Source organism: Theropithecus gelada, chromosome 9 (assembly GCF_003255815.1).
Source record: "Theropithecus gelada isolate Dixy chromosome 9, Tgel_1.0, whole genome shotgun sequence".
Taxonomy (NCBI): domain Eukaryota; kingdom Metazoa; phylum Chordata; class Mammalia; order Primates; family Cercopithecidae; genus Theropithecus; species Theropithecus gelada.
In genome coordinates this window covers 108,939,340-108,961,116 of record NC_037677.1, presented here as the reverse complement: position 1 = coordinate 108,961,116, position 21,777 = coordinate 108,939,340, and the positions used below count along the sequence as shown (strand labels likewise).

The window sequence follows — 21,777 nt, the reverse complement described above, 5'->3', positions numbered from 1 at the left end:
TATTAACTCTGTTTTTTTTTTTTTTTTTTGAGACGGAGTCTCACTTTGTTGCCCAGGCTGGAGTGCAGTGGCACAATCTTGGCTCATTGCAACCTCTGCCTTCTGAGTTCAAGTGATTCTCCTGCCTCAGCCTCCTGAGTAGCTAGGATTACAGGTGCCTGGTGTGTAAAAATTAGCTACCACGTCTGGCTAATTTTTGTATTTTTAGTAGAGATGGGGTTTCACCATATTGGTCAGGCTGGTCTTGAACTTCTGACCTTGTGATCCACCCACCTCGGTCTCCTAAACTGCTGAGATTCCAGGCATGAGACATCATGCCCAGCCTCTTTCTAACTCTTATGTCACTGGTGCCCAAGAGGCCCAAGACCCTGTCCCTGGGTTCACTTCTCTGTTCAGGATGCTCCCCCCTACTCCATTCCTCTCCAGGACCTCCTCATAGCCCCTTCCACACATGACTTCACTGCCCCTTCTCAGCTAGGTTGTGTAATTGTGTAATTACACATTGGGGTTGTGTAGTTGTGCAGGGGGAGTATGTACTTTGACCCTCCTTCCTCCCTCTTCCCTCCTCCCCCTTTTTCTCTCCCATCACCCAGGGCACAGGGAACAGGAGAATCTAGTGGTTTAGAAGCAAGGCTTCTAACCCAGTCCCACCTGGGTTTGTATCCCAGCTCTGGTCCTGACTTCTTGGGAGCAATTTAACACTCCAAATTTACTTGTCCTAGCCTGATCACTAGGATGTATTTATTTTAAGCTGGCTTGGCCTTCTTTGCTTCACACAAAGGAGCTGGAAATAGTTTTCTCCATTTTGGGTGTCCCAGCCCGAGTTGACTCCAGGGACAAGGGGCTATGCTGGTGGCTCCTGAACAAATGAACACAGAGATGGGCACATCCCCTGCCCAGGCCTCTCTATCTGTCTTTCTGCCCATCTATCTCTCTGCCTCGGTTCCTTCCAGCAGTGTTATCAGCACCCGGTCTCCCTCATTTTCTCATTTTCACCCTTTCAGGGCATGCTCTTCCTCCATAGGAGCTTCCTGGGTTCCCACGGCAACCTGAAACCTTCCAACTGCCTGGTGAATGGTCGGCTGCAGGTGAAGCTGTCAGGATTCGGACTGTGGGAACTCAAGTATGGCTGGACATACAGAACATATGATGAGACAGTGGTTGATTTTGTACCCACTAGCTATTGGCAGCATGGCCAGAGGTTCCTAGCTCCATCTTTGCTTCCTGGTGCTCATCTGTGCAGGTATCCACACGTGGGCCTCCCTCTGGAGCTGATGATATGTGGTTGTTCTGTTCACCTGAGGAGAATGAGAAAAAAAAATAGTCTCTGCAGGTGGCACCAGTTCGTGGGGTGATGTCTGGGTTTGGAGACTGGTTCTTGTCCTAGCTTAGCTGGGCCACCTGGAGCAACAATTGCCTGTCTCTTTAGTTCTCTTTGTTCCTTCCCACATTCATCCTATGTTCTCAGCTTAGAACATAAGATTTGTCAGACATTTTAGAGATAATCGAGTTCTATAGTTCTGTCTTCTAGGTGCCTGGTCCCTCCACCCCTGACCAACTATCAACTGAATCAGAATATCTGAAGATGGAGTCTTGGCCTCTGAATTGTTTTTTAAATGCTCCCAAGAAATTCTGTGCATCTGAAGACAAAACCACTGCCTCAAGTCCACTTTTCCCTTCCATATGTGCCAAGTGGGGTTCAATGACTCTTCCTACCTGTCCGGTTAATTGAGTGCCCTGGATTGTTACCTCTGCATGTATCCTGGGCTCCCTTGAGACCAATGTTCTTAGCCCCGATCCCCTTTTTGCTGGAGCAGCATGTCACCAGGAGATTTTTTGTGTCAATTTGGGAGGTTTCTATAACATATGATAGAATGATGTCTTACAGAAAGACAAGGGGGATGGGAGTGGTGGCTTATGCCTGAAATCCCAGCACTTTGGGAGGCTAAGATAGGAGGATTGCTTCAGTCCAGGAGTTTGATACCAGCCTGGGGAACATAGTGAGACTTCCCTCCAACACCTATACTTAAAAAAAAAATTAGCTGGTGTGGTGACATGTGAGGCTGAGGTAGGAGGATCACTTGAGCCTGGGAGGTCGAGGCTGCAGTGAGCTGTGATTGCACCACTGCACTCCAGCCTTTAGAGACCCTGTCAAAAAAAAAAAAAAAAAAAAAAAAAAGACAAGGGGAGAAATTTTGTTATTATTATTAATTAAGTAATTAATTATGAGACAGAGTCTCACTCTGTTGCCCAAGCTGGAGTACAGTGGTGCAATCTTGACTCATTGCAAACTCTTGTCTCCTGGGTTCAAGCAATTCTCATGCCTCAGCCTCCCGTGTAGCTGGGAATTACAGGCATACAGCATACACCATCACGCCTGACTAATTTTTTTTTTTTTTTTTTTTTGAGACGGAGTCTCGCTCTGTCACCCAGACTGGAGTGCAGTGGCCGGATCTCAGCTCACTGCAAGCTCCGCCTCCCGGGTTCACGCCATTCTCCTGCCTCAGCCTCCCGAGTAGCTGGGACTACAGGCGCCCGCCACCTCGCCCGGCTAAGTTTTTGTATTTTTAGTAGAGACGGGGTTTCACTGTGTTAGCCAGGATGGTCTCGATCTCCTGACCTCGTGATCCGCCCGTCTCGGCCTCCCAAAGTGCTGGGATTACAGGCTTGAGCCACCGCGCCCGGCCACTCCTGACTAATTTTTGTAATTTTAATGGAGACGGGATTTCGTCGTGTTGGCCAGGCCAGTCTTGAATTCCTGACCTCAGGTGATTTGCTCTCCTCGGCGTCCCAAAGTGCTGGGATTATAGGCATGAGCCACCGCGCCCAACTGAGACCTGCTAGCAGCCGTCCTAGTTCACCTTCCACATCCTCTAATATTTATCTTTTAATGACTATGACCTATAATGACATAAGCTTTTAGACTTCACTGCAAAAAAAGAAGGTGTGTGAAATATCTAGAATAGACAGATACATCTATAGAATGCAAGTTGGAGGTGGTTATCAGGGGTTGAGGGTCGGGAGAACAGGGAGAAACTGCTTCATGAATAAGGAGTTTACTTTGGAGTGATGGAAATGTTTTGGAGCTAGATAGAGGTGGTGGTGGTTGCATAACATTATGAATGTGCTAAAGGCCACCGAATTGTTCATTTAAAATGGTTATTTTATTTTATTTTATTTATTTTTTTGAGATGAAGTCTTGATCTGTTGCCCAGGCTGGAGGGCAGTGGTGCGATTTCGACTCACTGCAACCTTTGCCTCCTGGGTTCTAGTGATTCTCCTGCCTCAGCCCTCCGAGTAGCTGGGAGTACAGATGTGCTCCACCATGCCCGGCTAATTTTTGTATTTTTATTTATTTTTATTATTTATTTATTAGAGACAGAGTTTTGCTCTTGTTGCCCAGACTGGAGTGCAATGGCATGATCTTGGCTCACCACAACCTCTGCCACCTGGGTTCAAGCGATTCTCCTGCCTCAACCTCCCAAGGTGCTGGGATTACAGGCATGCGCCACCATGCCCGGCTAATTTTGTAATTTTAGGAGAGACAGAGTTTCTCCATGTTGGTCAGACTCGTCTTGAACTCCTGACCTCAGGTGATCCACCTGCCTTGGCCACCCAAAGTTCTGGGATTATAGACATGAGCCACCATACCCAGCAATTTTTGTATTTTTAATAGATGAGGGGTTTCACCATGTTGGCCAGGCTGGTCTGGAACTCCTGACCTCAATTTATCCTCCCGCCTCAGCCTCCCACAGTGCTGGGATTACAGGCGTGAAGTGCACCCAGCCTAAAATGGTTAATTTTATGTTCTATGAATCATACCACAATTGTTTTTAAAAATAAAGGCAATACAGAGAAGGAACATAAACATGAAAACCAGCTGTAATTTTAGTCTTGAGTAAACCACCATTAACATGTTAGTGCACATCCTTCCTGCTGATTTTCTCCATATTCACACACACGGACCCCTATTTGCTCTTCAAACCAGACACCATTGGGGCTGATGGCTCAGGGCTGGATGCCTTCCTTTCTCCTGTGCCCCCAAGGATGAAGGGGTGGCTTTTCCAGTTTTGCCCAGCAGCACCCTCACTCCATGCGGACATCCCATTGCTTTGCAGAGCTCTACTGGATTGCCCCAGAGCTGCTGCGGCTCCCGAAGGTGCCCTGGTCAGGTACCCCACAAGGAGATGTTTATAGCTTCACCATTCTGATGAGGGAGCTGATCCACCACTGGGACCATGGGCCCTCTGATGACCTCCATGAGGCACCGGATGGTAAAGCGGGAGAGCCTGCTTGGGAGGTTTTGGTTGTGTGGGCTAGCTTTGAAATGCTGGTTTTTAAAATTAATTGTTTTATTAATTTACAACTTATTCCATCATTTTTTATTGAAAAATTCATGTTCTTTCCCTAGCAAGCAGACTCAGGAAAAAAAAAAGAAAAAGAAAAATCCATATTCTTTTTAAAATTAGAAAACGAATTCCATTTTGGTTACCAAAAAAATCAAGGGACCTCAAATTATGTAACTTATTGTATTACAGAAGCCAGAGGGATCCTATTAGAAAATGAGGCAGATTATGTCATTTCTCTATCAGAATCCTCCCCTGGCTTCCTATCTGAGGAGTGAAAACTAAGTCCTCCTCATGGCCTACAAGACCACCGAAGTAACCTCTGTGGCCTTCTGGATTAGTTTCCTAGAGGGGTATAACAGTGACCACAAGCTTGGTGGCTTGAAACACCGATGTTTATTCTCTGGCAGTTCTAGAGGCCAGATGTCTAAAGTCAAGGCGTTGTCAAGGCTCTGCTCCCTCTGGAAGCTCTAGGGAAGGTTCCATTCTCTGCCTCTTTCAGCTGCTGGTGGCTGCCCCAGCATTCCTGGGTTTGTGGCTGCATGGCCTCAACCTCCAGCTCTGTCTTCACATTGTCTCCTCCTCTGTGTACTTATCCTGGCTGTGCCGCTTATGAGGACATTTGTCATTGGATTTGGGTCCCACCCCTATAATCCAAGATGACCTCCTCAACCTGAGATCCTTAACTTAATTCTATTTGCATAGTTGGTTTATATCCCCTTTCCCAAATAAGGAAACATTTGTAGATTCTGGGGATTCGGATTTGGACATTTCGCTTTAGGAACCACGATTCAGCCCACCGCACCTTCCTACTGTCATCTCTTATGGCTCACTCCTTTCAGTCACGCTGGCCACCTTCATGCGTCTCCAACATAGACAAATCCATAGAGACAGAATGCAGGTTGGTGGTGGTTACCAGGGGTTAGGGGTTGGGAGAACAGGGAGAAACTGCTTCATGAGCAAGGGGTTTACTTTGGAGTGATGGAAATGTTTCTACCACTCCAGACACATTTCTACCCCAGACCCTTTGTGTGTACTGTTCCCTCTGCCTGGACACCTCTCACCTCATATTCCTATGTACAAATTTGCCCTATTATTTCTTTTTTTTTTTTTTTTTTTTGAGGCGGAGTCTCGCTCTGTCGCCCAGGCTGGAGTGCAGTGGCCAGATCTCAGCTCACTGCAAGCTCCGCCTCCTGGGTTTACGCCATTCTCCTGCCTCAGCCTCCCGAGTAGCTGGGACTACAAGCGCCCGCCACCTCGCCCGGCTAGTTTTTTTTTGTATTTTTAGTAGAGACGGGGTTTCACCGTGTTAGCCAGGATGGTCTTGATCTCCTGACCTCGTGATCCGCCCGTCTCGGCCTCCCAAAGTGCTGGGATTACAGGCTTGAGCCACCGCGCCCGGCTATTATTTCTTAAGGTTTACAACATTCTTTATTGTGAGAATATGCCATAAATAGTACCTTGATACACATTTTGGAAATTGCTGCAAGGAGCAGCTCTATATCTTTGCACGCATGGGTGAATGTTTCTTCAGGCTAGATTTCTAGCCAAGAAATTGAGGAGATAAATATATTTTAAATATATTTAAAATCCATGATAAATGCTGTTCAGTTGTCCACTTACAAAGGATATTTTCGGGCTTTTTTTTTTTTTTTTTTTTCTGGATTGTCTCTTAATGGCTGATGCCTGGATCTCAGCCCGAGATTCTGATATCATTGGTTTGGGGTGCTGCCTCAGTGTCAGGGTTTCAAAGCTCCTGGCGTGATTGTAATATGTAGCAGCTCAGGCTGCTTGGAGAGAAGATACCAGTGTGTGTGTGCACACACTTGAGTGTGAGTTTCTAAGTAAACTCAACCCACTTTCTCTCTTGATTTTTTTTTTTCTTGCTTTGCCTACCATTTCTAGCCTATCCTCAGTGGCCTATCTCAAGCCTCGGCTTTAGATCATTATCTATTACCTGGAGACTTTTTGAGTCAGGAGCCCATTGTGAGGATATGCAATTGCTTTTAGACCAGATTCCAGTTTCTAATTTCCAGCTAAATAAAGCAGAGGTGAGATTAATCCAAAAACGGTAACTCAAAATCCAAGTGTATCTGACTTTGGCGTCAAGCACACACACAAATATTCCCAGACTGAGCCCAGGCAGGAGCCCACCCACAGTCCCTCAGCCCCATCACCGCCTAGTTTTGCCAGTTGGGTTCTGTAAGGGAAGATACTGTGGACAATCAGTGTATTTCTCCTTCATTGTTGAGCTCACAAAATTAACTGAGAGCTGGCTACATGGGACTGTGTATTCACAGGACTGCAACCAGGAAGAGTACAGTGTATACCTAATTTATGGGCAAACACTTCTTCGATTAACTTCCGACGCTTTCCTACAAACAAAGCTTGTCCTGGGAACGGAGTAGCTATTCATTCTCCGGGCACACAAGACCCATGGTTCTCAAACTGTGGCGGGCATCAGAATCACCGAGAGGTGGTTAAAACACAACATTGTTGGGTTCCACTCTTGGGATTTCTGACTCAGGAGGTCTGGGGTGAGGCCTGAGAATGTGCATTTTCATCACCCTCCCAGGTGATGCTGATAAAGCCACAGCTTGAGAAGCACTGGCCTTGGTCCTTGTGGTCCTTGGACCAGCAGCATCAGCATCAGCTGGAAACATGTCAGAAATGCACATTTTCAGGCCCCACTCCTGACCTGCTTCATTGGAAAAACTGTGGAGGAATTGGTCCAGAAATCTGTGTTTCAGCAAGCTCCCCAGCGATTCTGATGCACATTGCCAAAGCAAATGAGCAACAGTGCTAACATGTCTAGTAGACGGTTAAAGATTATAGGATGGAAACAGCTGGCTAGAAGTTACTAGGTAATTCACACATGTTCTCTGAAGTGCAGACCTGTGGGTTCAAATTTGCTCTCGAAGTCCTGTGTCGTTTTTCTGATTCTTTCATTTCTTAGAGCTAAACACAGAAAGCAGAAGGTGCCATAGTAATTCAGTCACTGCTTTTGAAGCCATTGCTGTCTCGTGTCTAAAAATGTACTTCATTTGGGAAGTAAAACACAATTTTCCGGAGTTTTTTTTTTTTTTGAGATGGTATCTCTCTCTGTCACCCAGGCTGGAGTGTGATGGCGTGATCTTGGCTCAATGCAACCTCCACCTCCCGGGTTCAAGCGATTCTCCTGCCTCGGCCTCCTGAGTAGCTAGGACTACAGGCATCCACCACCATGCTTGGCTAATTTTTATATTTTTAGTAGAGATGGGGTTTTGCCATGTTGCTAGTCTGGTCTCGAACTCTTGACCTCAAGTGATCCCCCCTGCCTTGGGTTCCCAAAGTGCTGGGATTACAGGTGTGAAACACCGTGCCTGGCTCCTAGAGTGCTTTTTAATGCACATACTTTCAGAATAGTTTTAGGCTTTAAACATGTACACCTAAACAAGACATTTTATGCACAGTTTTGTAACCTGTATTTTTTTTTATTATATTAAACTAACAGTCATATATTATTCAGGTTTCCTAGTTCTTGCCTAATGTCCTTTTTCTGTCTCTGAACCCCATCCAGGGTACCACCTTACACTTGGTCATCATGTCTCCTTAAGCTTCTCTGGGAAAATTTCTCAGACTTTATTTTCAATGACCTTGGCACTTCTGAGGAGTACTGGTCAGATATTTTGTAGAAGTTCTTTCATGTGGAATTTGTCTGATTTGTTTTTCTTTTCTCGTGGTTTGGCGTTTGTGTGTTTTGAAGGATGACTGCACAGGTAAATTGTCCTTTTCATTGATTATTGCTGTTGATGTTGACCTTGATCACTTGGCTGGGAAAGTGTTTGTCAATTTCTCCACCATAAAGTTACTCTGATTTCTCCCTTCCATACTTAGTCTAGGACTGAGTGAGGAGTTAGGCTGGGTGTGGTGGCTCACACCTGTAATCCCAACATTGTGGGAGGCCAAGGAGGGAGGATTGCTTGAGTCCAGGAGTTTGAGAGCAACCTGGGCATATAGGGAGACCCAGTCTTTACAAAAATACAAAAATTACCCAAGTGTGGCAGCGTCCTAGCAGCTACTCTGGAAGCTGAGGTGCGAAGATTGCTTGAGCCCGGGAGGCGGAGTAAAGATCCTACCACTGCACTCCAGCCTGGGTGACAGAGACCCTGTCTCAAAAAAAGAGAGAAAAAAAGGAAAAAAAGGGTGGGGAGTCAGGCTTCACCTCTTTGAGGAGGGAGTATTTGGAATTCTTCTCCGTGGGAGATTTGTCTACTCTGCCCATTCATTTATTTCTTCAAGTACTTATGTCAGCATGAACTCATGGATACTTATTTTATACTTTGGGTTATAACTGAGTATCACTTTATTTATTTTCTAGCTTAAATTGTTCCAATTTTGGCCGTTCAGTTTCAGGTAGCTTCTGTGTCTCTTGGACGTGTAGCCATCACTGTGGTGTTTTGTCTTGTTTCTGCGTATTTCCTTACTTTCTGGTAAGACAAGAAAGTCTCATTTTGCATATCCCCTGCCCCAGTGCTAGAAGCAACCAAGTCTCTCCAACAAGCCCTGGCTGCTTTTGTTGGAGAAAGGTATTAGAAAGTTAGAGCTGACGCTAGATGTGCTCATTGCTACCGGGGGGTTGTTACTTACGGGCCCTCTCGGTGGACAGAGTAAGGAAATATGTAGGTGTACTAACCCGTGTGTATACATATCTCTATAATTACACATGCACACATACACATATATCTGCATCTACATTAAACTAAACATGAGTTCCCATTGACGTCTCTAAATGTAACTCATCACCATCATGGTTCATTGCAGTCTTCCCATTACTTTTCTGTAAATTCCAACATTGAGATCCTGGCTCCCACCATCCACCACCCATGTACTTTGTTCAATCCCCATATGTGTGTTCAGTGATTTCAGACTTGTTAATCTGCATCCCCATGAGAAACAGTTTTACCAACTAGAGTACGATGATTATGAATAGTTCCTTTTGTCTTTAGTCTTAAAGTCTCTAGTCATTTCAGAAGTGATGTAGGTCAGCATTCTTTTTCACTCATCCCATTCAGTAAGATTATACCATATATTTGTAACACTGTTAGATTCTTTTATTGCTGTCTGCATTCTATCTTGGGGTTGCATAATTTCCCAATTGGTATGTTTTAAAGTTTGCTTTCCTTATGGCTTACTTTTGTGCTATAAAACTCTATGGGTTTTGGCAAATATATAGTGTAATCTATCCACCACTATAGTATCCTACAGAAAACTTTCCTCATCCTAAAAGTATCCCCGGCATTTCATGTAGTCAATGCTCTCTGCTCCCCAAACTCTTGGCAACCACTGATCTGTTTTCTGTCTCTAACATTTTGTCTTTTCTAGAATGTATATTTCCTTACTTTCTGGGAAAACAAGAAAGTCTCATTTTGCATATCTCCTGCCCCAGTGCTAGAAGCAGTCAATTCTCCAAGAAGCCATGACTTCTTTTGTTGGATAAAGGTATTAGAAAGTAAGAGAATCACAAGGTCAAGAGATCAAGACCATCCTGGCCAACATGGTGAAACCCTGTCTGTACTAAAAGTACAAAAATTAGCTGGGCATGGTGGCACACGCCTTAGTCCCAGCTACTGGGGAAGCTGAGGCAGGAGAATTGCTTGAACCTGGGAGGCGGAGGTTGCAGTGAGCCAAGATCGCACCACTGCACTCCAGCCTGGGCACTAGGGCCAGAGTCTATCTCAAAAAAAAAAAAAAAAAAGAAATGACACCAGATATGCCCATTGCTGCTGGGGTGTTGTTGCTTCTGGGGTGCCATGTAAATAGAATCATACAGTACACAGCCTTTTCTGACTGGTTTCTCTAACTTAGTAATAATGCATATAAGACTTATCCATGTTGTTGCATGCACAGTATTTTTATTATTTTTATACCAAAACATGTATACATTTTCCTCAAAATATTATTCCCTTGACAACATCTGGTTAAGCAGAATGTTTAGTAAAAGTCAGTAGGAGCCAGTGAAGAAGTGGGAAAAATTAGGTTTACAAAATTGGACAGAGAGGCAGGACATGATGGTAATATTTATTATGTGTTAAAATAACATGTATGCAACATATTGCAGAAAATTTAACAAAATTGCATGAAGCGCAGTTTGGGGGTTTCCAACACGAAATGCCTATATGTTCCTGAAATTATATGGAGATATGCTTCACATCAAGCAAAGTTCTATTTTTAAAAATCGTGATTTGAAAACAAATTAATTAGGAGGGTGTTTATATGTTTTTCATTAGAATTGTTCATTTTCCAGGCAGATTCAGAGTATCCTATTAAAATATCCAGATTACTTTGGAATTCTAATGTGTTCTATTTATTTAAAAACTCAGTTGACAAATATAAGAGCACAATTACTATTGAAAATGAAGTGTAGTAAGTGGCACAAAGCTCTGATGTTTGGCTGTCTAAACCCAACATGAATTTCAGAAATCATCAACCAAATCAAAGACCGTGCAGCAGCAGTCCCACTGCGGCCTTCCCTGCCCGAGGAGAAGGGCAGTGAAAAGATCATGGCCATGGTGAGGGTATGTTGGGAGGAATCTCCGGAGAAAAGACCCAGTTTCTGTTCCATCAAGAAAACTTTATGAGAGGCCATTCCCAGAGGGTAAGTTAGATGTGCAACAGATATTTACTCTCACTCAGTTAACCATTAGGATTTTAGAGCTGCCAGGCATGGTGGCTCATGCATGTAATCCCAGTGCTTTAGGAGGCTAAGGCAGGAGGATCCCTTGAGGCCAGGAGTTCAAGACCAGCCTGGTCAACATGGTGAGATTCTATATCTATAAAAAAATAAAATAAAATAAAAAATTAGCCAGGTATGGTGGTGTGAGCCTGTAGTTCTAGTTTCTTAGGGGGCTGAGAATCGCTTGAGCCCTGGAGGTCAAGGCTCCAGTGAGCTATGATTGTGCCACTGTACGGCAGCCTGGGTGACAGAATGAGACCCTGTTTCTGTGATTGGTTCTATGCGACTCATTCCCTCCCTCCCTCCCTCCTTTCTTCCCTCCCTCCCTCCCTTCCTCCCTCCCTCCTTCCCTCCCTCCCTCCCTTCTTCCCTCCCTCCTTCCCTTCCTCCCTCCCTTCCTCATACACTCACTCAGGGCTTACCATACACAAAGCACTGTACTACATGCTGGTTGCAGTGAAGTGAGAAATTCTCCCTTTATTTCATAGATGCCACAAAATGGATCAGATATTAATAATTTTACTGCCTTCTTTGTCTATCTCAGATGTCACTAATCAATTAAGGTCCTTGTTTCCAGGGAGTTTTGACATGGCTTCAGAATCTGTTTCAAATCAGCATTCCAAGGGTTAGGCTAATCAGTTCGGACTGGACCATGAGATAAAAATTACTCACCACCTGTAGGGTAGGTTATGACTTAAATCATTCATGCGTCTCCAACAACTTTCTCAATAGTAGCTTCCTTTACACCAGATAATTGTATCATCTATCGGTATATGAATTTAGGAAGACATGCCCATGTTAGAGGTAGCTTGAGTTGGTGGAAAAAGCCCCAGGCTGGGAGTCAGGTGTCTACTCTTAATTTGGACCTTCAGCTATGCATTCCTTTTTTTTTTTTAAACAAAACATTTTTTGGGTCAGGGTCTTGCTCTGTTGCACAGGCTGGAGTGCAGTGGTGTGATCTTGGCTCACCACAATCTCTGCCTCCCGGCTTCAAGTGATTCTCATGCCTCAGCCTCCTGAGTAGCTAGGACTGCAGGTGTGTGCCACTACGCCTGGCCAATTATCGTATTTTTAATAGAGACAGGGTTTCGCTATGTTGGCCCGGCTGATCTCAGACTCCTGACCTCAGGTGATCTGCCCGTCTTGGGCTCCCAAAGTGCTGGGATTGCAGGCGTGAGTCACCACACCTGGCTTCAGCTATGTATCTTTTTCTTTTTCTTTCTTTCTTTTTTTTTTTTTTTTTGAGATGGAGTCTCTCTCTGTCACCCAGGCTGGAGTGCAGTGGTGCAATGTCGGCTCACTGCAAGCTACGCCTCCTGGGTTCACACCGTTCTCCTGCTTCAGCCTCCTGAGTAGCTGGGACTACAGGTGCCCGCCACCATGCCTGGCTAATTTTTTTTGTATTTTTTTTTTAGTAGAGACAGGGTTTCACTGTGTTAACCAGGATGGTCTCGATCTCCTGACCTCGCGATCCACCCACCTCAGCCTCCCAAAGTACTGGGATTACAGGCTTGAGCCACCGCGCCCGGCCAGCTATGCGTTCTTAACACGATAGCTCTGTGTTCTGCATTTCCAAGCTCATAAGTTTTTAAATTTTAAAAATTATTTTTATATTGTTTTTAAATTTTAAAAATTATTTTTATATTGTTTTTAAAATTAACAAATGAGGCTGGATGTGGTGGCTCAAGCCTGTAATCCCAGCACTTTGGGAGGCTGAGGCAGGTGGATCACCTGAGGTCAGGAGATTGAGACCGGGCTGACCAACATGGTGAAACCCCGTCTCTACTTAAAATACAAAAATTAGCCAGACGTGATGGCACACACCTGTAATCCCAGCTACTCGGGAGGCTGAGACAGGAGAATCGTTTGAACCTGGGAGGTGGAGGTTGTTGTGAGCTGAGATCACAGCACTGTACTCCAGCCTGGGTGACACAGCAAGACTCCATCTCAAAAAAATAAAATAAAAATAAAAAATAAAATTAACAAATGAAACATTGTTTATATTTATGGTATACCTGATGTTTTGGGACATATATACTGTGTTAAATGATTAAATCAAGGTAGTTAACCTAAAGGTACATCTTAAGTAAGCTTAAGATACATCCTGATGTTTTACTTAGAAAATATGGACCTCAATGTTACAAGTCTATTTACCTATGTGAGTCTAGGTCTCCTCATCTGAAGATGAGGAATTTAAATGAGTTCTCTGAAGACCCTTCGAAAACAAAGGACTAATAGAATCTAGAAGTGCCCCTTACATTAGACCGTCTGAAAAGAAAGGAATGACCCATCCCACAATCTGCATTCTCAATGTCTGTTGGGAGGCAGGGAATGGGCCATTGAAGGCTGCTATTTGTTGAGTGCCTGTGGATGGATGTGGCCCTAGACACTTTATGCATGTTATCTCCCTACATCCTCAGAACAACAGCGTAATTGTACATACATGAGGTACGTGTGATTATCTTCATTTTCCAAGTGAGTGAAGTGAGACAGAGAAATGAAGGAGGCAGCTTAAGCTCAGAGGGCTGGTGAAAAGCTCTGTCCTGTCATGCAGCTGCATTGTCATTGTCACCTCCCCGATGTCCGCTGCCAACCCTTAACTAGGACACCTGAAAAGTGAGAAATATTTTCCTGGAATGTGTAGTTGGAAGCTCTGTTCCACTGAGGCCCTAAGGGTCTTGGGAGAAAACATCAATGTCTGATTTGTTTTAAAGCCATGAGAGCATACTGGCCAGTATGGTGAGCAAGCTGGAAGTGTATGCCAATCACCTGGAGGAAGTGGTGCAAGAGAGGACCAGCCGGCTGACCGCAGAGAAGAGGAAGGTGGAGAAGCTTCTGTCCACTATGGTGCCCAGGTATTCGGAAGCAGTGGGGACTTGACGAAGCTGCAGCATCACCATCTAGCAGCCCCACATAGGCGGGATAATTTCCATGATTACTTTTCTAAGAGGATGTCAGGCTCTTCTAAAAAGGGTCAGGCATTTTTTGTGCAGTTTGGTGCACCTGTAAAGGGAGATAGAAGCAAACTCTCCTGAATCCATAGGAATAGAGGCTGCAGTCCGTCTTTATGTGGAGGGTGGCAGATGCAGCAACAGGAGAGTAGCCACTAGATGGCGCCCTCGTTTCATGAGTCTGACTAATTGCTACCTCCCCTGTATTTGATTGTAGGTCCAAAACCTCTGCACAATTTAATATGTACCTGTGGCTTCACATTCAAATATTGCTCCATTTTTGGTTCTGTTTCTACGTGTTCACTCTCTTAACAGAAGTATTTGCTGTTAAAATTCCTGTGCACTTCTTGCACGTCTAGACCAAAGAAGAGGGGGCAGGGATTTTTAGTGAGATTGGTTGACTGAAATGAAATTGATTTGTGGATTGGTGAATGGTTATATTCGCTTCCACAACTGCAGAGTCTTTACACTCTAACTCGATAACCAATATATATCAAGAAAATCCTTTTTGTAAGGGCATTATGTGACCCTCTCTCCTACCATTTATACCCATTTATACCCGTCAATTAAAATATCTCTTTAGAGAGAATGCAAGTGGAGAAGTGGATGTTGAAAGAGTTCCTCTAGATAATGAATTTTGTTAACCAAAAGCTTAGCCATTGAAGCAAAAGGACCAATGGGGACAACTTCGTGGGAGTCTGTAGGAGATGAGATGAATAAGATCCATTCAAAAATGATCCCTTTCTCTGGTTTCAGCTTCACTGGAGAACAACTCCTAGCTGGAAGGTCCGTGGAGCCAGAACATTTCGAGTCTGTGACAATCTTTTTCTCTGACATTGTTGGATTCACAAAGCTATGTTCTCTCAGCTCCCCCTTGCAAGTCGTCAAGCTCCTCAATGACCTGTACAGTTTATTCGATCACATCATCACAAATTACTGTGAGTATAAGGTGAGACGTCTCATCCTGGCTGTGAGGTCATGCATGCTCCTTGCGGGCTGTCTCCGGGGCCTGACGGAGGATGGAACTGATTCCAGACATCAGCCAGGAGGAAACTCCATTTCAGTCTATGTCACTTCATGGCAGAAACTCAATATTTTATTTGTTTGTTTTTTTGGAAGAGGTCTTGATTAGTCACAGATGTATGTGCTTGTCAAAAATCACCAGTTTCCTCTGTCTTTCCTGTTTCCTTCCATTATTTCATCTCACAGTAAACACTTTTTAAAAAGAGGCATTGAACTTCCGCTGACTAATTCCTTCCCGTCTTTCCTAAATACATTTCCTTCCGAGGCAAAGAGGCTCCTATTTACTTTCCTTCAAAGATTGTCCTTGAATCTTGTGTGGGTCTCACCTCTGTTGTCCTGATCCTTAGCAATTCAGAGTGAAGAAAGACTCCCAATTTTAGACTAGCAGACTCATGGCTAAAAGGGGGGCAGCAACAATTACCTGCTGGGTGCTACTCTGGGAGACAGAAGGACATGGTCACCTAGAGTGAAAACCATTTTTGATGGGGAAAACAGAGACATTTTGGCTCTTCATGACTGCCAGGTGGTGGTGGTGATGAGGGCTGCTTTCTGTGTGTTCTGACTCTTTAGAAGGGGTCAGATCATGACTGCAGGCACAGTACCGTGTGCCTGTGCTCATATATGCCTGGTGGGCAGCCACAAGTGCACCAGCTCCGACCACAATCCCAGGGCCCTGCCTCTGCCTGTGGACCTGGGGACAGCGAGATTTGGGGGACAGTGTGGTCATATGGTCACATATCTCAGTGACAGAGTGACACGTCTTCAATGTTGATCTCCCAGTGTTCCCCACAAATGACGCCTCTGTTCAACGGTGAAAGAAAGAATAGTATAGATAACCTTGAAGAGCAGACCACACACACCCAACAAAATCAGAGCCCTCCCTGCTCAGGAGGACGTCTTCTGGGATTTTCCTCTTAGTATTACCTGCTCAGTTGTGTTTTGCTTGAGCTCATTTTAAAACTTAGTTTGTATTTCTAAAGGATGTTATCACGGTGGGGAGAGGAAACCCAGAAGCAGGTGAGGCTTGTTGACTGGTTGACTTCGCATCATTTCGGGGTCACCAGAACAGAGGTGTTCTTACCGTCTGGCTGATGCCTGCAATTCAGCCTTCACCACATCATCTTTGGATTCTGCTAAAATGCAAATGTGTCTGGAAAGGGCTGTAACTACTTGTCATTTATTTCTCTATTGTGAATGACAGATCTGAAAGCTGATTTTATTAGGAGGATAGAGGGGGAAGAGGACAGACAGGCAGATACATACTATATATATGAATACATTTTGTATAATGTATAATGCGTACCCATTTATAAATGTGTCTAAGAGCCCTTGTGTGGGGCGTGGACATTTCGGGTTGGGGGAGATGGTCTCTGCTTGACCGATCCACCTCACCCTTCCAGGTTGACTCCAGGAGCACACTGCTCCCTGTCTCACTGGTTCTGAATTTGGGCTGGGGAAATATAGTCACTGCTGCTATTGGATTTCAGAGGAGGAAACAGTAAATGTGGGGAAGGAGGCTGGGGGAAGGAGGGTGAGGTGGGCTTTGTGGAAGAGCCATTACAAGGGCAGGAACTGAAGAAATGCTGGAACTTGCATGGGGCGGAGGTCAGGGAGTGTGACACATCCAAAAACAGGGCCTCGAGGCTGGGGACGAATGTGGGTCCTTAATCTCTGACCCACCCCGACCCTTGGCCTCCCTCATGGGAAACAAAGGTCACTCTGTCGCTTTGTTTTCAGGTTGAGACCACTGGAGATGCATACATGGTGGCTAGCAGACTCCCTATCCGTAATGGAAGCCAGCATGTGGCTGAGATTGCCACCATGTCCCTGCACTTCTCAGTGCCACCATTCACTTGCTTCCAGACTGGGCACTTGCTCCAGGAGAAGCTCCAGCTTCGGATTGGCTTCCACACAGGTAGACAAAACTGATGGCCTGATGGTCCAGGGATGGCGGCAGGTCGTTCTGGGTTCCATTCCTACATCCAAGGCTTTTAGGAACCCGGACATTGAACGGTAACCTCTTTAGGGGAAATAAAAGATTGAATTGTCTCTGCATGTGTGTTTCTATTTAGCTAGGTTGCTTGGTAACAACAAGGACACACAGTGGCTTCAATGTATTCAACCAAAAATAAAGACTGGGTGCGGTGGCTCACACCTGTAGTCCTAGCAAATTGGAAGGCCGAGATGGATGGATTGCCTGAGCTCAGGAGTTTGAGACCAACCTTAGCAACATGGTGAAACCCTGTCTGTACTAAAATACAGAAAACCAGCCAGGTGTGGTGGCAGGCACCTGTAATCTCAGCTACTCAGGAGGCTGAGGCACAAGAATTGCTTGAACCTGGGAGGCGGAGGTTGCAGTGAGCTGACATTGTGCCACTGCACTCCAGCCTGGGCAACAAAGTGAAACTCTGTCAAAAAAAAGAAAAGAAAAATAAAGAGAGAGAAAAAAAAGGAAGAGACCAAACCCCAGGACGGGTTATATAGGGCTACTTTTCCTCCACGCCTCAACATCAAATGCCCTTTGATGTGGTCTGTGTTTGCCAACTCATGGGCATGTGATCTGTGCAGAAGTGGTCCATGCTTCATTTCATGCTCTTCTGTTACCGTCTGGCAATTCTTAATCATCTTTGCACAAAGTATCCTGTGTTTTCACTCTGCACCTGTTCCAGCAAATTTTGTAGCCAGTTATGCTACCACCTATCTTCCAGGGCTCAACAAAAACAAAACTCCATCCTCAGAATGAATTGCTCCCATGTTTGTGCCACTGTTGGCATTGTTCACAGCTCTAGTTCATGAGTGACACGGTCATTTAATGACCGTGATGATGTCGCTTTCCAGCAGGAGTTTGGGTTCTGTCGGTTTCCTTTCTGTAAACTCTAAAATCTATTGCCAAACTTTGCCCCAAGAGGGCGCATCACTACATTTGTTGATTTGATGCGCATCGTAGAGTCCAGCCTCGGGCAACGCAGAGCGGTTATGGTCTTTGGTTCTCCACTCTTCAGGTCCTGTGGTGGCTGGTGTGGTGGGAATTACCATGCCCAGATACTGTCTATTTGGAGACACTGTGAACATGGCATCCAGAATGGAGAGCAGCAGTTTGCGTGGGTATCACTGATGACACTTTGTAAACACAATATTGTTATCCCTCCAGGCCCCTAGCTTTAACCAGGGGATACTTTTAGAAGAGGCATTTGCTTTTTGCCTACTGTTTTCCTTCTGGAGGATAAGATCATTATCCACTTCAGGCAACACTGATCACACACTTTATAGACAGGGTTTTGCACTGTGCTCTCGTTAGAACCATGCAAATACACATACCCTCCTTTCTTCTGTGACTTTCCATTCTAAGCAATCACACATGCATATAATAAAATCACTTAAATGAAGAGCAGGAGTTGGAAAACTTTTTCTTTCTTTCTTTCTTTTTTTTTGAGATGGAGTCTTACTGTGTCACCCAGGCTGGAGTGCAGTCGTGTGATCTTAGTTCATTGTGACCTCTGCCTCCTGGGTTCAAGGGATTCTCCTGTCTCAGCCTCCCAAGTTGCTGGGATTACAGGCATGTGCCACCACACCCGGCTTTTTTTTTTTTTTTTTTTTTTTGGATTTTTGGTAGAGACTGAGTTTCACCATGTTGGTCAGGCTGGTCTTGAACTCCTGACCTCAAGCGATCCACCCACTTCAGCCTCCCAAAGTGCTGGGATTAGCTGGCATCAGCCACTGCATCTGGCCTGGAAAACCTTTTCTATACAGGGCCAGACAGTAAATATTTCAGGCTTCAGGGGCCATAGAGTCTTTGTTGTAACTACTTAACTGCTGTTGTAGCTCAAAAGCAGCAATAGACAATATGTCAATCAACAGGCATGGCCATGTTCCAATAAAACTTTATTTGCAAACACAAGTAGTGGGCTGAATTTGGCCCATAGGTGATAATCTGCCCTTCTCCAAGGTAGAGTGTATTCTTGGTGGTACAGAAGAAATCTATAGCCAGGACCTCCAGGGAATATTACATCCTTTTGCTTTATAGTAATTTTATTGCATTGACCATTGCCAGGCACTTGTATGCTGTTTATCAGTTGGGACATGTAAAAAAGAATTACTCAGTGATGTAAGTTTCAAAAAGGTTTAGGTGATTAACATTGTTTTGTTTTAAATTTGTAAATTTTCCACAGGGCAAAGGAGAGCAAACAACTTTCTGGTTGAAAGGTAAAGAAGGCTTCACTCTTCCACTCCCCGAATTTACTCAGGAAAAAGCCAAAGTCCCAGAGATATTGTGAGGTGAGTGTTTTCTTTCAAGATGTTTGTGAATTTGTGGAGTCATGTGAAAGTCTTTGGGAACCCTTCTTTGAGACCCAGTCAATATCCCATTTAAGAGGTGTGTTTCCGGGGCATTGGTCCAGTCTCCCACTAGGGGGAGCCTTCTAGCTGGCCTCTTCCAATCCCGGTGTTTGCTCCCAGCCTGTGCCTCCAGCAAATGTAGGCTTGGAGGAGCTGAAGATGGTGAACTGATTTCATGGGGTGCCAGGGCTGGCCTGTGGCTCTCAGCCCTGTGCAACTGCCCTAGCTGCCAGATATTTACAGCCCATTAACTTGAGAATTTGCAGTGAATCCAGTTTCATTCTGTAGGAGGGGAAAGTGGAGAGGATGAAGCCTGTCTTTCCTGTGCAAGGTGCCTGCTCTCTAACCTTTGGTGCTGATTTTCCTTATCAGTTAATCAGCTTGCAAGGAGATAGGAGCCCATATCTGACAGCATCTTGAGAATGTGTTCGGGGGAAAAAGAGCTCTAAGGCATGAGCAGCCCCTGAAATCCAACAGGGCCGAGACTATTTCAAGCAGCCAGGCCCTCTGCAGTTATTGAAAAGCCTGGTTCTGAACCCTGAGTTACTGTGAGAGGGGCAGCTCCCAAATGCATAATGCCCTCTTCCCAATGTATTGCCTAATTCCTTTCCTACTCACAGAGCAAAAACTTCTGCAGTCAAGGCTTGAATTTTAAGAAGAATTTCTCAGTCATTTATGGAGACTTTAATTTAAAAAAATTTCCAGTAGACAAAGACGAACCCATCGATTCCTGCTATGATAGTTTTCCCTTCTACATAATGAATAGGATTCCATGTTGTTTTATTGAGCGGATCTTTTAATAGATTTGCTGAACCACTAATGCATTTATAGTACTTCTTTCTTCATCTCTTGCAACTCCTCACATCCCGGTATCTTTCGTGTGGTTGCTCCTGAATCTGGCAGAGCAATTTGAATGAAATATTGTGTTTGAGACCTTTTCCTGTTGAATTTCCCATGATTGAAGGAGCGAAAATCAATGAGACCAGAAATAGTTTCTTTCTTGCTGGGTCTTTGAGCTGCCTTTGCTGAGATACTTTTGAGACCTGTATGAGAAATAAACTACTTTTTGATTTATTGAAGCTTTTGACACCAAATTATATCAAAGATTTGGTGGAATTCTTGCCTTTCTTTAGGAAGAGGGACACAAAAGCACTCTCACTTCCCAATTAATCCAGTCTTCATTGAGCTCCTAAGCATTTCCATTAGCAGTATTTTGCTTCTGCCCAGAGAGGGAAGACTGAATTCTACATCCATCACAGGCTCTGTTTTCTATATGAAAATTTTGTTTTCATTGTGGTAGGCTTCACTCCTCCCCAGAGGCCTTCAGCATTGGGGACTGAAGGCTTTAGACTGATACTTAAAGGGAGAGAAGGCAGAAGGTATTTATGTGGAGAGAAGAGGAAGACTTTCTCCTGCTACTTTAGCATGGAGACAGTAGGCCAAATTTATCTTCTCATTCCCCATAACTCCTTTTCTTGAGATAATGGCTCTGGATCCCAAACACCTTGCTCAACCATGAAAGGAAACAAGGCCACCTCTACTATGAGGCCTCCTAGAGAGCTAGGATAGTCCTCATCCATCCATCCATCCATCCACTTATCCATCTATCCATCCATCCATCCATCCGTCCATTCACCCATCCACCCGTCCACCTATTCATGTGAACATTCTTTAATCCAAGGAGCATTTATTAAGCACTTACTCTATGCCATTCTGGGGTACACAAGAGAATATAAACTTTCTCTTGGTCTTTAGCTTGCAGTCTAGTTAGGGAGAAGAAAGCATAATTGCATGTCATAAAGCAATATTAAAGACTAATAGAGCTATACACAAAAGCGTAGCAGTAACTGAGCAATCCATCACTGTGACATTAAAAGAATATTAGAAAATAATATGCAGATGAAGGAATGGGGCCAGGTAAGGCAGTTGCCTATTATTATCATGTCTTTGTATTGTGTGTGTGTGTCTTTTTTTCTTCCAGCCCTAGCCCATATGCTTACATAAGTTATGTTCATGTAATATAGAGTTAGTTCTGCCTTTCTTATTGAACATCATAACATAAACATTTGGCATCTAGACACTCATACACACAAAAACACACATGTGCACACACAGACATCCATATGCACACACATGCACATATATATATGCACACTGTCATATATATACACACACGCATACATACACACACATACGTACATGGAGAAGGAGAAAGCGAGAGTGTCTTTATGGGTCACAACTAAGAATTTTGATAAGAACACTCTTCTAAATCTATATTCAGTATTTTTTCTATGTCAGCTAAGGATACCTAGGGGAGAATTACTTTTCTTCTTTTTCTTAATGTTTCTATTGTGTTTAGAACTAATGAGAATTTACAAGAGATTGTTTTGAGAGTACTTTATCTTAT

The 21,777-nt window shown here is 44.4% G+C and overlaps 1 protein-coding gene across 1 annotated transcript in view; it reads left to right on the top strand.

The window, feature by feature from the left end:
• LOC112631076 (guanylate cyclase 2G-like) overlaps positions 1-19,309 on the top strand; it is a 43,988-nt gene extending 24,679 nt beyond the window's left edge. Inside the window, 10 exon segments of the mRNA XM_025395557.1 lie at positions 1,005-1,160; positions 2,256-2,268; positions 4,119-4,274; positions 10,806-10,983; positions 13,776-13,916; positions 14,769-14,961; positions 16,773-16,950; positions 18,038-18,140; positions 19,087-19,117; positions 19,205-19,309. Of these exon segments, the coding sequence (XP_025251342.1) occupies positions 1,005-1,160; positions 2,256-2,268; positions 4,119-4,274; positions 10,806-10,983; positions 13,776-13,916; positions 14,769-14,961; positions 16,773-16,950; positions 18,038-18,140; positions 19,087-19,117; positions 19,205-19,309 (1,254 nt within the window).
• The last annotated feature ends 2,468 nt before the right edge of the window (positions 19,310-21,777 follow it).